The sequence below is a fragment of the Pristiophorus japonicus genome, chromosome 17, assembly GCF_044704955.1.
Source record: "Pristiophorus japonicus isolate sPriJap1 chromosome 17, sPriJap1.hap1, whole genome shotgun sequence".
NCBI lineage: Eukaryota > Metazoa > Chordata > Chondrichthyes > Pristiophoridae > Pristiophorus > Pristiophorus japonicus.
In genome coordinates this window covers 26550337-26571515 of record NC_091993.1, presented here as the reverse complement: position 1 = coordinate 26571515, position 21179 = coordinate 26550337, and the positions used below count along the sequence as shown (strand labels likewise).

The 21179-nt window shown below is 48.5% G+C and overlaps 1 protein-coding gene across 5 annotated transcripts in view; it reads right to left on the bottom strand.

Moving 5' to 3' along the window:
• The window catches only part of anp32a (acidic (leucine-rich) nuclear phosphoprotein 32 family, member A), a 42196-nt gene that overhangs the window by 6495 nt on the left and 14522 nt on the right, over positions 1–21179 (bottom strand). For 4 of the 5 annotated variants that reach the window (XM_070858504.1, XM_070858506.1, XM_070858505.1 and 1 more), the window contains exons 2-5: positions 10146–10295; positions 8094–8216; positions 5007–5205; positions 1360–1505 (exon numbers count right to left, since the gene is read on the bottom strand). In XM_070858504.1, the coding sequence (XP_070714605.1) occupies positions 1360–1505; positions 5007–5205; positions 8094–8216; positions 10146–10295 (618 nt within the window). The remainder of the gene's footprint in view (positions 1–1359; positions 1506–5006; positions 5206–8093; positions 8217–10145; positions 10296–21179) is intronic. The other variant, XM_070858508.1, reaches the window with a different exon arrangement.

The following is a 21179-nucleotide window of genomic DNA, read 5'->3' as shown; positions in this document are numbered from 1 at the left end:
GAATTGGATGTGTTTTGTCACTTCGAGTAGTCACGCTCCAGCTTTTCGTTAAGGAGACGGACCTGCGCTTCTCCAATTCTGGCCTCTTTCCGAATTTGCACAAGGCCGACAGTCAGTTAGCCTCTAAGACAGCAGAGCTGCAGCGTTCCTGCACCAACTACTTTGCAGTGGTCCAGTTTTCTGACCAAACTTCACTGCCGACCCAATTGCTCAAAGGCTACAAAATGGAGGAAAAAAAAACAAAGACTTGCATTGCTATAGCGACTTTCACGACCTCAGGACGTCCCAGAGTGCTTTACAGTCAATAGAGTACTTTTATTTTTGAAGCGTAGTCATTGTTGTAATGCGGCAGCCAATCTGCGCACAGCAAGCTCCCATACTCAGCAATGTGATAATGACCAGATAATCTGTTTTGTTATGTTGATTGTGGGATAAATATTGGCCAGGACACTGGGGATAACTCCCCTTCCCTTCTTTGAAATAGTGCCGTGGGATCTTTTAACATCCACCTAAGGGGGCAGACAGGGGCCTTGGTTTAACGTCTCATCCGACAGTAAAGCACTCCCTCGATACTGGCACTGAAAACTGACATTGGCAGGCACGTTGCTGAGTACAGTGGGAGTCTGATTATCGGCCAGAATGGAGAGGGAACCCCCTCCCCGGTTGGATAATTGAAGGCCTTCAGAGGCCCTACTCTAGCTGAGCTCATGACCCAATCCCAGCTGACTCATTGTGCACAGCGCGATCCTAGGTTGCAGCTCAAAAGCAAACCAAACACAGCCCAATCCAAACCACAAAGGAAAGCACTGCATTTATATAGCGCCTTATCATATCTTAAGTACATCCCAAAGGGCTCCAGAACCGAAACGCCAGTTCGTGAAAAGAAAGACTTGCATTTATACAGCGCCTTTTGAACGATAAGTTATGGGGAGCGGGCAGGGAAGTGGAGCTGAGGCCAAGAGCAGATCAGCCATGATCTTATTGATTGGCGGAGCAGGCTTGAGGGGGCAAATGGCCTTCTCCTGCTCCTATTTCTTCTTTAAATCAGAAGTTGCAGCAGGAAGTTGTTAAACTCGATATTGGGTCTGGAAGGCTGTAGGGTACCTAGAAAGAAAGACTTGGATTTATATAGCGCCTTTCACGACGCCCGGACGTCTCAAAGCGCTTTACAGCCAATGAAGTACTTTTGAAGTGCAGCCACTGTTGTAATGTGGGAAACGCCGCAGACAATTTGCACACAGCAAGCTCCCACAAACAGCGATGTGATAATGACCAGATAAATATTGATCGAGGGATAAATATTGGCCGGGACAGAGAGTTGGCACGTTGTTGTCGGGGCTCCACTGTACTGAATCGTACCTCTTCCTCTACGCTGACCACTTCCTCCTCATCCCCATCCTCCTCCTCCTCCTCCTCCTCCTCCTCTTCATCCTCCTCCTCCCCTTCTTCATCTTCGTCCTCTTCACACTGAACTGCCTCATCAAATTCTTCCTCCTCGTCAACCTCTGTACATTTAAAATTTAAAAAAAGGTCATTAAATTAATGCAACATATGAAAGGAAACGGAAATGATTTCCAAATTATACATTATTTCCAGAATGGAGATTGTTAGAACATTAAAAGGAACCAAAAACCTTTAGAGTGTGAGCAATTTGACACTCACACACGAACAGATCTGTCATGAATGTGGTGTTAAGAGAATTGGAATTGTGCAGTATATTCTTAAAACTGGGTCACGCGCCTGCCTCTCTAGACTCCAAAAAAAGACTTGCATTTATATAGCACCTTTCGTGACCACCGTACATCCCAAAGCACTTTACAGCCAATGAAGTACTTTTGGAGTGTGGTCACTGTTGCAATGTGGGAAACGCAGCAGCCAATTTGTGCACAGCAAGCTCCCACAAACAGCAATGTGATAATGACCAGATCATCTGTTTTAGCGATGTTGATTTGAGGGATAAATATTGGCCCTGGACATCGGGGATAACTCCCCTGCTCTTCTTTGAAAGAATGGCCAGAGGATCTTTTATGTACACCTAAGAGCGCAGACCGGGCCTCGGTTTGATGTCTCATTCGAAAGACGGCACCTCTGACAGTGCAGCACTCCCTCAGCACTGCACTGGGAGTGTCAGCCTAGGTTTTCTGTGCAGGGGAGTTATCCACGATGTCCAGGGCCAATATTTATCGAAATAGTGCCATGGGATCTTTTACGTCCACCTGATAAACCGAGGCCCCGCCTGCGCTAACATCTCATCCGAAAAATGGCACCTCCGACAACGCGGCACTCCCTCAGCACTGCCCCTCCGACAGCGCAGCACGCCCTCAGCACTGCCCCTCCAACAGCGCGGCACGCCCTCAGCACTGCCCCTCCGACAGCGCGGCACTCCCTCAGCACTGCCCCTCCGACAGCGCGGCACTCCCTCAGCACTGCCCCTCCGACAGCGCGGCACTCCCTCAGCACTGCCCCTCCGACAGCGCAGCACGCCCTCAGCACTGCCCCTCCGACAGTGCAGCACGCCCTCAGCACTGCCCCTCCGACAGTGCAGCACACCCTCAGCACTGCCCCTCCGACAGTGCAGCACGCCATCAGCACTGCCCCTCCGACAGTGCAGCACGCCATCAGCACTGCCCCTCCGACTGCGCAGCACGCCATCAGCACTGCCCTGTGGTGCCAGCCCAGATATTTTGTTCAAGTCTCCACAACCTTCTGACTCCGAGGTGAGGATGCTAACCACAGCTGACACACTATGCCGCAAAAAAGTTATTGATAATGACCCAACAAATGGCTTTCAAAAAGTCTACACTGAGGCAGATAAAAACCCTGACCACAAACCTTTCACTTTGATGTAACTACAATGCTGTTTCTCTCAATTCCCCCTCCCCAATGTCACCATCGATTAAGGAAAAGGTAGCAGACAGAAAATAAATGGAACACACAACTGGGAGAGATCCAACAAAACACTCAAGTCAGAGAGAGCTTTGTCCCCCTCCCCCCCACAACAATTCGTTTCAGCTAGTCACTTGAGACAAACATTGTAGAATTGCATTTGCGCGGGACAAGTTGCACAGGGCCTGGGAGGTATGCACTCACAGGAAATTTTAAATTGATGATTTCCAGCCCTCCTCCCTCCCCCCCCCCTCAGCATAGACCCAGCCTTTCTCCCTCTCTCTCCAGAAGATTGTTTCAAAGTCTGGGTTTCCCTATTCATTAGGGAACTTTGAGAGAACAGTGAAATATGAAAGGGATTTCATTTTGTCTGATGGTGCACGGTTTAATACATCTACAGACACCAAGGGGGGGAACACAAACATTTAGTGACTGCTATAATAGCACACAAAGACTTGGATTTATATAGCGCCTTTCACGATCACCGGACATCTCAAAGTGCTTTACAGCCAATGAAGTAGTTTTGGAGTGTAGACACTGTTGTATTGTGGGAATTTTAGAACGGCACATTAACTGGGGCACCACTGGTCGAAATTAAACCCCCAAAGTGTTGAAGCTAAACCTCAGACAAGACTAGAAATTACAATGTAATCATGTCAGCGGGTTTGTATGAAATTTCTCCGTTTTACTCGAGGCATTAGCCATTTCAAATAAAACGGTCGGAGTGACTGCTGCCAACAAACCGGAGGTTGCGTCGAAGAATTCTGCGCAAAATATTTTTTTTTAAATTCAGCTTTTAATTTTATTTTCTTCAGTTCGGCAACAGATCACTGTCCGCCCGCCACCCGACACACAAATGTTACCTTTCTCTCTCGGCTCGGTTCACCGGTAGCACCCCGGGGGCCATCGTGCAACCAGCGATGTCATCAGCGTGCGCGGCGACCCCTTTCCGCCCCGCGGTGGAAATTGCTCCATGACCCGCCGCAAGCGGGGTCAGCCTTGCGGGCCGCAAACCGGGCGCCGCCATCTTGGCAGTTTTGCTGACTCACCGGTAGGGCCCAACTTCCACTTACCTTGCGTGGTCCGGGCAGTCATCGTGGAGCCCAGCGCTCCGCTTTGGCCTCGGCTCCACGCCGCCATGGTGGCCCAGCGCAGACCGTCAGGGCCACGGCAGAGTGCGAAACGGCCCTCCCCATAAAGCAAAGTGCTGCTGATCGCGCCCCATCATTGCCCCAGAACCCGTCCCACTTCTGAGGGGGCGGGGGGGGGGGGAGAAACAGGTGTACCGCAATTTCGCGGCCGGTTTCCGCCCCCAATTGGGGCGCTGGGGCATTTCTCTCTCTCCCCTCCCACCCCCCAAGAGCTTTTTTTTTTCATTCAATTAACCGAATTTAAATTTCCCCAGCTGCCGTGGTGGGATTTGAACTCATGTCTCCGGATCATTAATCTAGGTCTCTGGGTTACTGGTCCAGTAACACAACCACTCTGTTACTGTACCCCAATGCTATCAGAGAGCCAATTTAACCTGCTTCCCTGGAGGTCGGGTGGGATGCAACAATACGGCCAAACCCAAACCGCCACGAGAGCCAACACTTCCCAACTTGGCTCTATTCCCTCACAGCTCGGAGACAACCTGCCATTCGGGAACCAGGCTCACCCCGGTTAACAGTCTGGTGCGCGCACACGGACCATCGAGGCTCATGTGGAGAAGAGTTATAGGCTTGGGGGGGGGGGGGGGGGGGAGGTGTCAGTAACTCTGACCTCCTGGAGCTTGTTTAACGACCTTACGGGGTCAGAGGGGAGCTTCCCAGTACTCCCCCTCCCCATCCCATCGAAATTGGCTGAAGGTTTCTTTGCGCCCCTCCCCAAGAGATCGCACAACCGCAGGAGGGGAGGGAGAAATAGTGGACAGGGCAGACACATTCGATGGGTCTCCTCCTGCCCTACTTTGCCCCCGAAGTTGGGAAGCAGCCAACGGATTTTGCGTATGGAACCGTACTGGATCACCACTCAATGTCATTCAGGAGAAAAACTGGGGCAAACTCTCAACTGGACACGACGATATAAAACTGGAGAAGGGGAGTTTAATCACAGAAAGTTTTTTTTTAAAAAAACAGTACCATCTTCCTCCTCCTCCTCGTCGTCCAGCTCCTCTATAGGAGCCTCGGTGTCCGAGTCCGGTGCTTCCTTGTCATCGCGGTCGTACCCATCGAGGTAGGTAAGTTGCGGCAGAAACTTGAAAACATTTTCTCTGTAATCGTTGAGGTTTGTTACCTCGCAGTTGAAAAGGTCGAGACTCCGCAGGCTATCCAATTTTTTCTGTAAGGGGGTGGGGGGGAAAAGAGAGAAATAAAACCCACAGAAGCCTTAGGTTTGAATTCGTAATCACAAAAAAAAAGGCCAGAAGACACAATTCGAATCCTGCAAAAAAACAATTCAGCCTGCAATTGTAGTGTTGGAAATTAGTTTGAAAAATTATTTTAAATGCACCCAGTGACGATGCCTTCCAGATTCTTGAGACTCTCACACAATCCCGATCCCACACAAAGAAAAGAAAAAACACCGACAGAAGGGGATTGGATATATAGGAATAATTTGGGACTCGTTGGGGCAGTGCTTTTAAAGAGCCAGCACAGGCAGGATGGGCCGAATGGCCTCCTTCCTGTTTGGTGCGATTTTATTATGGTTAAACCTGCGTAGTGATGGGTTGGGTTCTTCTCTTCCCCCCCCCCCCCCCCCCCCCTTCTTGACTTTATCTCTATGCTGGGGCCAACTTTGCAGGAGGCATGGGCTTAAAAGGATCACTGAGAGCCCAACTGAATTAACAACTTGTATTTATATAGCACCTTTAACGTAGTGAAACGTCCCAAGGTGCTTCACAGGAGGGTTAGGTGGTTAAAGAATTTGACATCAAACTTGGTCAAAGAATTGGGTTTTAAGTAGCGTCTTGAAGAGGAAAAAGAGAGGTGGAGGGGTTTAGGGAGGGAGTTCCAGAGCTTGGGGTCTAGGCAACAGAAGGCACGGCCACCAATGGTTGAGTGATTATCAGGGATGTTCAAGAGGGCAGAATTAGAATGAGAGGAGCGCAGACATCTCGTGGGGAGGGGGCGTTGGGGTTGGAGGAGATTACAGAGATAGGGAGGGACGAGGCCATGGAGGGATTTGAAAATAAGGATGAGAATTTTGAAATCGAGGCGTTGTTTAAGCAGAAGCCAATGTAGGTCAGCGAGCACAGGGGGTGATGGGTGAGAGGGACTTGGTGCGAGTTAGGACACGGGGCAGCCGAGTTTTGGATCATCTCTAGTTTAAGTAGGGTAGAATGTGGGAGGCCAGCCAGGAGTACATTGGAATAGTCAAGTCTAGAGGTAACAAAGGCATGGATGGATGAGGGCTTCAGCAGCGGATGAGCTGAGGCAGGGGCGGAGACGGGCGATGTTACGGAGGTAGAAATAGGCGGGTCTTAGTTATGCTGCGGATATGTGGTAGAAAGCTCATTTCAGGGTCAAACACGTGTAGTCGATACTTGAAGCAACGCGAGGTTAATGACCATTCTGAAATTTAAAAGTCCCAAACTCCTGCCAGTCAGTTAAGGAGCAATTGCTTTAATCAACACCTTTGTGATGTAATCAGAACAGGCAGAATTGGATACAAAAGGGCCTTTTTTACTCAACAACTTTTAATATTTTGCATTACTGAGAAATGGTTTTTAAAGAATCCATACCATATTTTTCTTTAAAACACCAATCAAAAGTCAGTTCCACATCGCGCCCCCACTTCTCCTCCCGCAGGATATTAAGGGGAACTGACAGATTCCGCTGGTTGGTGATTCTCGGACTAGGGGGCACAGTCTAACAATTAGAGCCAGACCTTTCAGGAGTGAAATTAGGAAACACTTCTACACACTCAAAGGGTGGTAGAAGTTTGGAACTCCCTTCCGTAAACGGCAATTGTTAATTTTAAATCTGAGATGGATAGGCTTTGGTTAGCCAAAGCTATTGGGGGATATGGGGCAACGGTAGGTATATGGAGTTAGGTCGCAGATCAGCCATGATCTCATTGAATAGCGGAACCGGCTGGAGGGGCTGAATGGCATCCTCCTGTTCCTATGTTCCCAGCACTGGCCATGAGACCAACCAAGATGCCATTTGATGAAAAGATTGCCCGCTGTCTTCTTGTACCACTAGTAAACTGCCAGGTAAAATGACTTTAAAAAATGCAAGCCGATTTATAAACTGGAGAGACAGGGTAAATGTGGTGTGAATGTCTCCCACTTGTGGGAGGATCCAAAACTAGGGGACATAAATACTGGATAGTTATTAATAAATCCAATCAGGAAATGAGGAGAAATTCCTTTACTCCGTGGTTAGAATATGGAACGCGCTGCCACAGGAAGTGGTCGAGGCCAATCACTTAGATGCTTCCAAAAGGAAACTAGCCGAGTTCGAGTACACGAGAGAAAAGGGACTGGAAAGATGTGTTGAGAGGCTGCGATGGGGTACGTGGAATGGGAAGAGACTCCAGTGGAGTATACACATACCAGAGTACACTAGTTGGGCCTAATGGCCTGTTTCTGTGCTGTAAATTCTAAAACTCGATGAGAAACAGCCAGAGAGGATTAGCAGGCAGCGGAAGCTCATACCCTACATCCAGTTAGGATTTACTGGATTTGCCGTGCAGCAACATTAGTGTTTCCAGTATCTCCAACCCGCCCAGAACTGTGCACGTGAATACCCAACGCCAGTGTTGCAGTGCGGGCAGGCACAGCAGGAGGGGCGAAGGAATGGCGAGAGTTGGTAGATGGAAGTGACCGGGGCCCAGGAGAGGCTTGAATTTGGGGCTCAGAAGAAGCAAGGGCTCAGGGGCAGCACGGGCCAGTCCACACTGCTATATGTGTCCGCGTACTAGGTCCGTGCAGCAGAGCTGGTCTCCAGGTAGTCTTGGTTAATCCTTGCCACTGGACCAAGACCTAGCTCTGTCAAGCCCGTGTGGTGGCTGGTGTGCAACGGCCACCCCACATTTTAAAAAAAACACGCACAGGCATCTTCCACCCTTCAGGATGTAGTTCAGGATCTGGAATATTAGGTCCTTCATTGAAACACCTGTGAACTCGTCCCTTTCTGGCATGGAAGCAAGTCATCCTCGCTTCGAGGGACTGTCTATGATGGATGGTTTCAGAGATCAGCTCGCACTCTGTGCCGATGACTCACCAGAGGCTCTATCGTGCCGAGGTCTTTTATTTTGTTGCCGCTGAGGTTGAGATGCGTCAGGTTCGGACATTTTTCTGCCAACACTTCTAGTCCACCGGAGATTCTGTTATCGCTTAGCTCGAGCTGCACGCGAATATAGAATAAAACAGTGCACCGTTAGCATGGATACAAACTAGAAATCAATACAAGTTGTTTATCAATCTGGGAGGAAAGAAAGGGTTGTTCAGCCCACCTGACCCACACCAGTTAAAGAGTCAATTGTGGACATCCCTCTCACACTACTAAACAGGAATCTCTACAGGGGGATTCAACTATTTCATTACCGAGCTCTTCTTGAATTAATACAAAAATTTTAATCCATCGGCACTACGGAGACAAGACAAGATTAGCTGCAGACTACCCGGGGAGGGGGGGGAGGGGGAAAGAGAAGAGGAGAGATACCAAGTCTCATCATCATCATAGACAGTCCCTCGAAGTCGAGGAAGACTTGCTTCCACTCTAAAAATGAGTTCTCAGGTGACTGTACAGTCCAATACGGGAATTACAGTCTATGTCACAGGTTGGATAGACAGTGGTTGAAGGAAAGGGTGGGTGGGACTGGTTTGCCGCACGCTCCTTCCGCTGTCCGAGCTTGTTTTCTGCATGCTCTCGGCGACGAGACTCGAGGTGCTCAGCGCCCTCCCGGATGCTCTTCCTCCACTTTGAGCGGTTTTGGACCAGAGATTCCCAAGTGTCGGTGAGGTTGTTGCACTTTATCAGGGAGGCTTTGAGGGTGTCCTTGAAACGTTTCCTCTGCCCACCTGGGGCTCGCTTGCTGTATTAGGAGTTCCAAGTAGAGCACTTGCTTTGGGAGTCTCGTGTCGGGCATATGGACAATGTGGCCTGCCCAACTGAGCTGGTCGAGTGTGGTCAGTGCTTCGATGCTGGGGATGTTGGCCTGATCGAGAACACTTGACGTTGGTGCTGCCAACACTGCCATCCTCCACTTGCACGCAGAATAAAAAGATGGTGGGATAAACAACTTGGCAAGTTCTTGGATACCAGATAATTAGGGAAAAACGATTAGGGAATTGAGGAGAAGAGGAGCTACAGTGCAGTCGGTGGACAGCTGCCACCTTATGAAAAACAGTTAGAATCAAGACTGTTGAGACCCACGGTGACCAATGGACAAAACCCAATTGCGAGCATGACCACATCGTTCTTGGGGTGCCGGGTACTTTAGCCTGCCGGTTAATTAACTAAAGAGAGAGTTGAAAATTAAGAAAAAAGACTTGCATTTATATAGCACCTTTCACGACCACCAGGCGTCTCAAAGCGTTTTACAGCCAATGAAGCACTTTTTGGAGTGTAGTCACTGTTGTAATGTGGAAATCGCAGCAGCCAATTTGCGCACAGCAAGCTCCACAAACAGCGATGTGATAATGACCAGATAATCTGTTTTTGTGTTATGTTGATTGAGGGATAAATATTGGCCCCTGGACACCGGGGATAACTCCCCTGCTCTTCAAAATAGTGCCGTGGGATCTTTTAAGTCCACCTGAGAGAGCAGACGGGGCTTTGGTTTAACATTTCGTCCGAAAGACGGCACCTCTGACAGTGCAGCACTCCCTCAGCACTGCGCTGGAGTGTTAGCCTAGATTTATGTCCCCTGGAGTGGGACTTGAACCCACAACCTTCTGACAAAGAGGCGAGAGAGTGCTGCCCACTGAGCCACGGCTGACACTGACAATTAAGGCCGAAGAACCAGTAGTGTTAAAATGGCCAATAAACAATCGAGTGTGCAAAAGGGGCCCAGACTACACAACAGCGACATGCAGAGATATTCACTGGCGGGCTGCCCGAGGTGCTTCCTGTGAGCGTGTCGAGGGATCAGCAGGGTGCATCGGGAGTCAAGAGGTCATTCTCGCCTCAGATTCGGCCTCGTGACTTTTTTCCCCCCCTCTTTAAAATTTCCCCGCGCATTTAGCTCGTGGAATGGGGCAGCTACTTATCCTGGCACCATTGGCAATCTGCAGGAGGGGTCAGAGGAAGCCAGCAGGGATTCTTACCCACCTTCTTTAGCTTGTTTAACTTTGGTAGGTTGGCGACCGATATTAAGCCTACGTTGATCGTGCTCAGAAATTCTAATTCTTCAAATGCATCCGAAAGGCCCTCGATTTTGCCATCATTTGAACGACAGTTGTCGAGAACGAGTTCTTTCACCTGGGGAGACAAGGCGCAAAATTTTAAAAACAAATTTCCAGGGAGAATGGATTCTTGCTTCTCCAATGGCTCAGTCGACCACTGGAACAGCGCAGGAGATCTTGCTGCAAGACAGTCATTTTCAAACAGGGTAGGGTAGCATTGTGATTATGGTACGGGACTAGGAATCCAGGGGCCTGGATTAAATGATCCAGAGACGCAAGTTCAAATCCCACCATGGCAGCTGTGGGGAATTTACTTTCAGTTAATTTGATAAAATCGAGAATGTAAGCGCTATTGAATAGATTTACGGTGGAGATTTTTGAACGATAAGGGAGTCAAGGGTTATGGAGAGCGGGCAGGGAGGTGGAGTTGAGCCCAAGATCAGATCAGCCATGATCTTATTGAATGGCGGAACAGGCTCGAGGGGTCAAATGACCGACTCCGGCTCCTACTTCTTATGTTCCAGTGACCATGAAACTAGCAGATTGGTGTAAAGACCCACCTGGTTCACTGATGTCCTTTAGTCTGGGCCTATATGTGACTCCAGGCCCACAGCAATGTGGTTAACTGTTAACTGCCCTCTGAAATGGCCCAGCGAGACACTGTGTTCAAGAAGGCGGCTCACCACCACCTTAGAGGGCAGTTAGGGATGGGCAATAAATGCTGGCTTTGCCAGCAATGTCCACATCCAGTGAATGAATTTAAGAAACATGTAAGTGTGGGGCCGGGAGGAGTGGGAAAGAGAGGGAAGAATCATCTATTCTCAGATATGCTAGCAAGAATTCCAGATGCTTTGTTCGGGCTCTACTTGGCCACAGACCTAGACTTGGTGCTCTCTCAGACTTCCTGTAAACCCCGTACAAATTTTACTCAAAGCAGATACAGTTGGAGATTTCGATAATGAAACAGCGGTTTACTACTGCAGTCGCGAATTGTACCAGACGATTGCTTTATAGCTCTGGTGTACAATTTTTAAAATAATTTGTTTAACCATGACGTAACTACTTGGGAGAGATGGACTAGATAGTACAGTACTGGAACCTAAAGCCAGCTTCCATTAATCATTCAACACTGTGCATCACAAATCTACCCACATTCTACAGCCAAGTGGCGATGTAATGTAGAAAAAGTAACTGGTCCAACTAGACCAATCTCTTTTCAGAATTATTATTACATAGAATCAGAGATTTAAGGCACAGAAGGAGGCCATTTGGCCTATCGTGTCCGCGCCAGCCGACAAAGAGCTATCCAGCCTAATCCCACTTTCCAGCTCTTGGGTTACGGCACTTCAAGTGCACATCCAAGTACTTTTTAAAATGTCGTGAGGGTTTCTGCCTCTACCACCCTTTCAGGCAGCGAGTTCCAGACCCCCACCACCCTCTGGGTGAAGAAACCTCTCCTCATATCCCCTCTACACCTCCCTCCAATTACTTTAAATCTATGCCTCCTGGTTGTTGATCCCTCTGCCAAGGGAAACAAGTCCTTCCTATCCACTCTATCTAGGCCCCTCATAATTCTATACATCTCAATCAGGTCTCCTCAGCCGCCTCTATTCTAAAGAGAACAGACCCAGCATCTCCAATCCTTCCTCATAGCCAAAATTCTCCAGTCCGGGCAACATTCCCATAAATCCCCTCTGCTCTGTGGCAGTTTAGATCTTCGTCTATGGAAGTTGATTCACAAGGAGTGAGGATGGGCATAATTTCAAAACATCATTAAAATTAGGAGCCTGAAGGTGGAATTCCAATGATCCCAGTTGGGAGCGCCAGTCAAATTTCTCCCATTGAGAAAACAAGCAAGTTGACAAAGGTAGCTGCCCCGCACAGAGTCAAAGCCCAACAAGTACCAGCCCATGAGATTGAAGAGCGTGCATAGACCAAACTGCACACGAGTTGCCCCCGACCAGCAAGTTCCGTACCAATTCACTAACCTCGCTCAGTGAAAGAAACCACTGCGAAGAAAGGAGTACTTCTAGAGTTATATACACAGATTGAATGTGGAGGCGATATTTCCCTTTTCGGCAGACAACATTGTCACCGATTCAGTGACTACAAGTTGAACAAAAGTTTGGCAAACAACATAATGAGGAGGAGTAGGCCATTCGGCCCCTCAAGCCTGCTCCGCCATTCAATATCATGGCTGATCTTCAACCTCAACTCCACTTTCCCACATTCCTTGATTCTTCTTCCCCCCCCCCCCCCTCCTCGCCCGAGTCTCCTAAAATCTATCTATCTCAGCCTTGAATATACACAACGATTCAGCCCTTTGGGGTAAAAAAATTCCAAAGATTCACAACCCTCCGAGTGAAGAAATTCCTCCCTTTCTGCCATTCATTAACCTCCACAAACGGAACCAATTATGCAAACGATGAGTGTCGCAGCACATCACTGGGTCCTGAAGGACCAACTCTTCTGTGGATATTAGCAGCCCCTCCTCTCCCTGAATACTATGCCCAAGAAGCCATTTGTAGTGAGCAAGACTACAAAAGAAAAACTTGCATTTATATAGCGCCTTTCACAGCCTCAGCACTTTACAGCCAATTAAGTACTTTTTGAAGTGTAGTCACTGTTGTAATGTAGGAAACCCGACAGCCAAATTGTGCACAGCAAGCTGCCACAAACAGCAGTGTGATAATGACCAGATAACCTGTTTTTAGCGATGTTGGTTGAAGGATAAATGTTGGCCGGGACACTGGGAAGAACTCCCCTGCTTTTGGTCAAAAAACTGCTGTGGGATCTTTTACGTTCACCCGAGAGATGCTAAAACAGAATATGGCAGATGTACAACTAAAGCAGAGTCATTAATTTCCGCAGGTTGAGGATTCTAGGACTAGAGGGCAGAGTTTAAAAATGAGACAGACCTTTCAGTCAAGTTAGGAAACACTTCTACAAACAAAGGGGGGGTAGAAGTTTGGAACTCTCTTTCGCAAACGGCAATTAATGTTAGCTCAATTGTTAATTTTAAAATCAGAGATGCAATAGATTTGTGTTAACCAAACGATATTAAAGGGACATGGGGAAAGGAAGGTATATGGGGATAAACTGTCCTTTCATTTTTGGCGGGTTAGACGATTTTTTCGGCGGTACAGCTGTCTTTCCGCCCGGCAAAAGTATCCCCTAGTTTTTTTTAATGGTATCGCCCAAATCTCAAAACGCCCACCGGGACCAAACTGCCGACGTGCGCCGAGAAAATCGCCAGGGTATAAGTTTGGCCTCAATGGAAGCCCATCCAGATCGCCGAAGGAACCACCTTGTAAAGCTGCTTAAAGCAGGACGGTAGGTGAGCACTCTGCAAAGAAAAGAAAATTAAAGGTTCTTTATTTATTTTTTTTTTAAATTGTAAAACGGCGATTAGGTGTAAAAGTGTCTTGGGAATGTTTAACTTTTTTTTTGGTGAATTTTTTTTTTTTTAAAGTTTTCCCCCACTCCCTAGGCCCAACCGTCGCCTCGGACTAAATTTTTTAAAAACGCCCATTTTACTTAGTTTCCCCTTAACCGCCGAGAATAATAGTGCAAGACCCATTTTCTCGGCAGGTGATTAGTTTTAACTTAATTGGAAATTTTCGTCCGTGTTACTTACCAAGCATTAGCGTTTTTTCTGGGCGGGCAATCAGGCGTTGAGGGGCTCTCTGGAAAGTCTAGCCCATGGAGTTAGGTTGCAGATCAGCCATGAATTCATTGAATGGCGAAACAGGCTCGAGGGGCTAAATAACCAGCTCCTGTTCCTAATTTCAACACCAAACCAGTGTCAGTGGGGTGGTTATCTGTCCAAGTCGACGTATTTACTGAGGCGTACGAAAGCATGGGCCTTACACTAAACATCCGTAAGACAAAGGTCCTCCACCAGCCTGTCCTTACACCACAGCACTGCCCCCTCAGCCATCAAGATCCACGGTGCGGCCCTGGACAACGTGGACCACTTCCCGTATCTCGGAAGCCTCCTATCAACAACAGGCATCAACGACGAGATCCAACACCGCCTCCAGTGCGCCAGTGCAGCCTCCGGCCGCCTGAGGAAAAGTGTGTTTGAAGACCAGGCCCTCAAAACTGCCACCAAGCTCATGGTCTACAGGGCTGTAGTAATAACCACCCTCCTGTATGGCTCAGAGACATGGACCATGTACAGTAGACACCTCAAGTTGCTGGAGAAATATCACCAGCGATGTCTCCGCAAGATCCTAAAAATCCCCTGTGAGTACAGGTGCACCAACATCAACGTCCTTATTCAGGCTAACATCCCCAGCATTGAAGCACTGACCACACTCGATCAGCTCCGCTGGGCAGGCCACATAGCTCGCATGCCAGACATGAGACTCCCAAAGCAAGCGCTCTACTCGAAACACCTTCACGGCAAACGAGCCAAAGGTGGGCAGAGGAAACGTTACAAGGACACCCTCAAAGCCCACCTGATAAAAGTGCGACATCCCCACTGACACCTGGGAGTCCTTGGCCAAAGACCGCCCCAAGTGGAAAAAGTGCATCCGGGAGGGCGTTGAGCACCTAGAGTCTCGTCGCTGAGAGCATGCAGAAATCAAGTGCAGGCAGCGGAAAGAGCGTGTGGCAAACCAGTCCCACCCACCCTTTCCCTCAACAACTATCTGTCCCACCTGTGAGAGTCTGTGGCTCTCTTATTGGACTGTTCAGCCAAAGAACTCACTTCAGGAGTGGAAGCAAGTCTTCCTCAATTCCAATGGACTGCCTATGATGATGATGATATCGATATCTGTCCAAGCACGAGAATGCAAATTGACTAGAAGATATTGATGAACCTCCGAACCCATTTGCTCAGAAGAAAGATTTTAATCAAGGAGTTAAGCTGGTAAAGGAAATGCTCAACGTTTCAGGCGCCCGTCATGAATCTGAAAAGCAGAGGGTACTTTAACCAGCTGGTCCCCATTACGGGCAGGCAATAGACTAAATGGGACATCACAGAGGCACCATGTAACCTGGGTGGCCATCTCGGATTGCACAGCATCTGGAATCTCCAAAAGCCAGAATGGTTGCAAATTTGTTCTCAATAGCAACAAAATCCAACCCCATTTAAATATTGTCGGGCCTCAACGCCACCACGATACCACGTCTGGCCTTAAGAGGCAGAAGCCCGAGGTTGCAGCATCAGCCTACTGCTCCAGATCCCAAATCCTGTCAGCAGATCCCAGCTGCAGGGCCAAATCATTGAAGAGATCTCCTTGATCAAAGGGAAGATAACTACTCCCCTCAGTCCAGCTCCCTAAACGATGCTGGCCGAGAGGGCAAGGGAGAACTGTGACTCGAGAGTCCATTTGGTATGGCAGCATATAAATTCTCCCTGTCCTTCCAAAGGTAAATCAGGTAAAACATCAGTGTCCGTAACTCTGCAACCTAAATTATCGATCCTTCCACGTAACATTTCCAAGTGTCAGGATTGTGTTTATTGATGAACTGTATTTGGGAGTAATTTAACAGCCCAGATTTTGGCAGAAATAAGAGCACCTTAAATTCTTTGAGCGCATTCAACACAAGTGCCTTGGTTCCCCCCAGAAGCTTGTTCTGGGCACTACATACAAAACCAATTGGCTCAGAGGTTCCAGCCATTTGGGCGCACCAACACCTACATCTTGCGCCCACGTATCCTTCCACGTGTACGCCCCATTCGTCGATGGAAGGGGTTCGGTGCAAGAAATATACGCAAGCACAGCAAAAAGTTTTACAAAAACCTTGCAATACTAAGTGGTTATGCTCAGAAGTGTCAGCGGCTGAGGCAAAAGAAAATCCACCATTCAATGAGATCACGGCTGACCTTCTACCTCAACTCCACTTTCCCGCCCAATCCCCATAATCCTTTGATTCTCTTAGTGTCCAAGAATCTATCATTGAAACATAGAAAGTAGGTGCAGGAGCAGGCCATTCAGCCCGTCAGGCCTGCATCACCATTCAATATCATGGCTGATCATGCAACTTCAGTACCTCTTTCCTACTTTCTCTCCATACCCCCTGATCCCTTTAGCCGTAAGGGCCACATCTAACTCACTTTTGAATATATCTAATGAACTGGCCCCAACAACATTCTGCGGTAGAGAATTCCACAGGTTCACAATTCTCTGAGTGAAGAAGTTTCTCCTCATCTCGGTCCTAAATGGCTTACCCCTTATCCTTAGACTGTGACCCCTGGTTCTGGACTTCCCCAACATCGGTGAATAAACTCAATGACCGAGCACCCACAGCCCTCTAGGGTACAGAATTCCAAAGATTCATCACTCCAAGTGAAGAAATTCCTCCTCAACTCAGTCCTAAATGGCCAATCCCTTATTTGGAGACTGAGACTTCTGGCTCTAGACTCCCCAGCCAGGGGAAACATCCCCCCTCAGAATCTTGTATGATACAATGAGATCACCTCTCATTCTTCTAAATGCCAGAGAATAGAAGCCCATTCTTCTCAATAGCTTAACAGCCTGCCCTGTATGATAGCTGGAATATCAGATGAAATTTGCTGGTGTTTGTACATTGAGCGGAATGAACGAAAAAAATATTTGGTCTATTTCATAAGGTTCATTCCACCTCCCTTAATTCACAGTTTAAACCCCACGTTCTACATATTCACAAACTAATCCAATTATGAAGCCACTGAATCAAGGCAAAAATTCTTAACACTGCTGTAACTTTAGAATAGCTGAATTATAGCAAAAAAAAACCACCTGTGGGCGTCGCTGGCAAGGCCGGCATTTATTGCCCATCGAGAAGGTGGTGGTAAGCCGCCTTCTTGAACCGCTGCAGTCCATGTGGTGAAGGTGCTCCCACAGTGCTGTTAGGATTGTGACCCAGCGACGCTGAAGGAATGGCGATATATTTCCAAGTCAGGATGGTGTGCAACTTGAAGGGGAACTTGCAGGTGATGGTATTCCCATGCGCCTGCTGCCCTTGTCCTTCTAGGTGGTAGAGGTCACGGGTTTGGGAGGTGCTGCTGAAGAAGCCTTGGCTGTGTAGATGGCACTGTGAATTTGCACAGTGGGAGCACCTTCACCACACGGACTGCTCTCTGGGGCAATAAGTGCTGGCCTTGCCAGTGACACCCACATATCCTTCTTGATGCGAGAGGCTTCATGTCCAGCTGTCTTCCACCAAACAGCCACAGGAAGTTAAAATGTTGATGGTCCCTCGCTTGCCGTCACCCCCTTTGCCAGAATCAGTCGCAATTCCCATTGGGCGAAGATCAATCAACGGCCACGCTGCAGATACAATAAAACAGCACTCTGTGGTAAGCGGATACCCCAGGTTAAATGAGCAATGAAGACATATGATGTTCCTGCAAGCATATCTGCGCTCCTTTAATTCTGCCCTCAAGCATCACTGATTATAATTGCCCCAAGCTCTGGAATTCCCTCCTTTAAGACACTTCTTAAACACTACATCTCTGTCCTAATTTCTTCTGTGGCTTGGAGTCACATTTGACTTGTAACACTCCTGTGAAGTACCTTGGGACGTTTTACCTGCACTACGTTAAAGGTACTATATAAATGCACGCTGCTGTGATCTGCTGGTTCCTGGCCAGGAACGGTCCACCTGAAACAGGCTGCAATAATGGTACCATCCGCCCCCAAACAGGCCGCAAAAAAAGCACAGGCTCCCCCCCCACTTCATTGAGAAGGTATTGGAGGAAATCCATGCCTGCAGCACCAGACTTAAGCAAGTCACTGCCACCTTCAAGGAGAAACCTGCCCACAATTTACACGGGTGTCTCCCATCTTGTGTTGCACACAGCAGCCAAAAAGGTGTTGTTAATGATTTCCAAGTTGATGCTTCGCAGACTCAGGTTTTTTGTTGTTGTTAGATCAAGCAAGATAATTAGTTGTTTCAGGATGTTCAGTACTTTGTAGAATTTACCATCCACATAACCGACCAGGTCGGCATCTGTGGGAGGCAGGAAGTCAGTGCCAAAAGAGGGATTTTGGGGTGGGAGGGACGACTAACTATCTGGTTGAACCTGCGAGGAAGTTTTAAACATGTCTCCCCAATCTTTAAACTAACAACTTGTGTGTTCTTTCTCCCCTCCCCTGCTGACAGGTGGTACCCCTTTCCTTGGGACATGTTGATCTACTGGAGGCACATTCTGCAGGGGCCCCTCGCCTACTCTGGAGGCACACCGCCTATCTTCACCACAGTACACAGCGACAGCTGGAGGCTATTCAAGTGTGGAGGGCATTACAAGCCCGGCCTCGTTCAACACCCACAAGCTCTCCCATTCTTCTTCTTCGGCTGTCCCCCGAGAGTCGAGGATGACTTGTTTCCACACCAACACGAGTTCGAAGTTGACAAATGAATCTAATGCAGGACCTACAGTCTCGGTCACAGGTGGGGCAGACTAGGTTGAAGGGACGGGGTGGGTAAGATGCTTGGTTTGTCATACGCTCCTTCCGCTTGGCTTCCGCGTTCTCTCGGCGAAAAGACTCAAAAATGTGTTAAGGCACCTTCCCAGATGCTTCTCCTCCACTTTGAGTGGCCTTGAGCCAGGAATTCCCCAAGAGTCGGTGGGAATGTTATATTTTTTCAGGGGGGCTTTCAGGAAGTCACTGGCAGGACTAGCTTCCCCCACCCCCCCACACCCTTCACCTACCACAAGAGTAGCAAGACCAATTGCAGCAGCCCAATACCTGCCTTGGCTATCCCAGAGATCGAAGCTGGGACCTCCTGGTCAAAGTGGTTGCGTGCTATATACTGTGACCCACTGCACCATCAAGGGAGCCGTCTGCAGATACTCCTGGCACACTTTCTAAACAATTTATTGATCGTCTAAGAGAGGTTAGTGCAACTTTTCCCATCTGTTTTACCCAGTATCAGATACAGCAGAGGCGACAGAACTATGGCCCAGACCACGAGTGGCGGCCCAGGCAACGCCGCGATTTTAAAATTCTCGTCCACGCGTTTTCAAATCCTTCCACGGCCTCGCCTCTCCCGATCTCCATTACCTCCTCCAGGCCCACAAACCCCACCGAGATTTCTGTGTTCTTCCAATTCTGGTCTCTTGCGCATCCCCAATTTTCATCGCTCCACCATTGGCGGCCGTGCCTTCAGCTGCCTGGGTCCTAACCTCTGGAATCCCCTCCCTAAACCGCTCTGCCAATCGCTCCCCCTTTAAGACCTAGCGCTTCGAAAAAGCTTTTGGTCATCTGTCCCATTACCTCATGTGGCTCAATGTCAAAGTTTGGTTTGATTATGCTCCTGTCAAACGCTTTGGGACGTTTTTCCCCTGAGAGCTGTGGAGGCTGGGTTATTGAATATATTTAAAGGTGGAGATAGACAGATTTGAGTGATAGGGAGTAAAGGGTTATGGGGAGCAAAGGGTTATGGGGAGCGGGCAGGGAAGTGGAGCCGAGTCCATGATCAGATCAGCCATGATCTTATTAAATGGCGGAGTAGGCTCAAGGGGCCGAATGCTGCTCCTATTTATGTTCTTAACGCTATTAAAACATATTCAAAATTTGTTTTAAATTGGGATGTTAAAAGGCGATATATAAATACGTTGTTATCTGCATTTATTTTTCTTATTCACTCATTAGCCCTGTTGAATTGTGTTACGCCTGGAGGTTTGGAAAAGGCTGCTAACTTCCATTAATGGATAAATCCTAATTAGAACATCACGATCGGTTAGGATTAGCAACCCAAGATACACAAATAAACGGGAGTATTGATTTAAACTTGACACACTGCCTCCGAGGCTCCATTGTACTAAAATATACAGCCCGCGGACCCACAATATACAGCGTAATAAAGCTCCCGCTTTGCTGCGACAGTCCCCAAATGAATTTTCCCACTGCCTCACACCGGCCGCCATGGTGGCCAGGGAGCAAGGCGATCAAATTCAGACGGCCCAAGTTTGGAGCAGTTGCTGACCCAAAGCCCATTCGAACAAGATGAGCCAAAGACTTCAGGCGGGATACTTGCAGTCAGTGGAGCGCTTCAGGTCACTGGTGAGCAATCAGATTCGGGTTTGGACCTCCAACAATCAGCTCCACATTGCAGCCATTGTAATTTATAGGACTTGGCTCATCCCAGACTGCTTTCCAACTCGAGAGGTTGCCATTTGGGACACTTCTATTGCCGTCTTCACCATCAAGCACTCCCATGCCAGGTAAAATTTTTTTTGACCAGATGCCAAATAAAGCTCTCCGCTATCCTCCAGAAGTGTGCTTCCTTAAACTCATACAGGTTGGACCTCCCTTTCCCGGGACTCCCTTATCCGGCACCATCCCCTCATCTGGCAATGATTTGGTGACCAAGGGCGTGTGCGTAGAACATGGCCGTCGTCCACCTCGACTTTGGGGCGGTGCCAACACTCAGCCCGCTGAGGCCGTGCCGACAATTCCTTCGCGGCCCGACGCGCGTGCCACCCCACCCCCCCACCCACCCTCCACCTCGGGCCGCTGACCTCCCCATATCCAGCAAAATCCTTTATTCGGCACAGGCCAGGTCCCGGATAAGGGAGGTTCAATCTGTACACAAATCTATAGAAGGGAAAAGACTTGCATGTATAGAACGCCTTTCAAAACCTCAGTACGTCCCAAAGCGCTATACACCAAATGAATTACTTTTGGAGCGTAGTCACTGTTGTAATGTGGAAACGCAGCAGCCAATTTGCACACAGCAAGCTCCCACAAACAGCAACGCAATAATGACCAGATAATCTGCTGGTTGAGGGATAAATATTGGCCGTAATTGGCAGAGTGTCAGCTGTGGCTCAGTGGGCAGTGCTCTCGCCTCCGAGTCAGAAGGTCGTGGGTTCAAGTCCCACTCCAAAGACTGGAGCATAAAAATCTAGGCCGACACTCCCAGTGCAGTGCTGAGGGAGTGCTGCACCATCGGAGGTGCCGTCTTTTGGATGAGACATTGATCAGAGAACCCTGGTCTGCTCTCTCAGGTGGACGCAAAA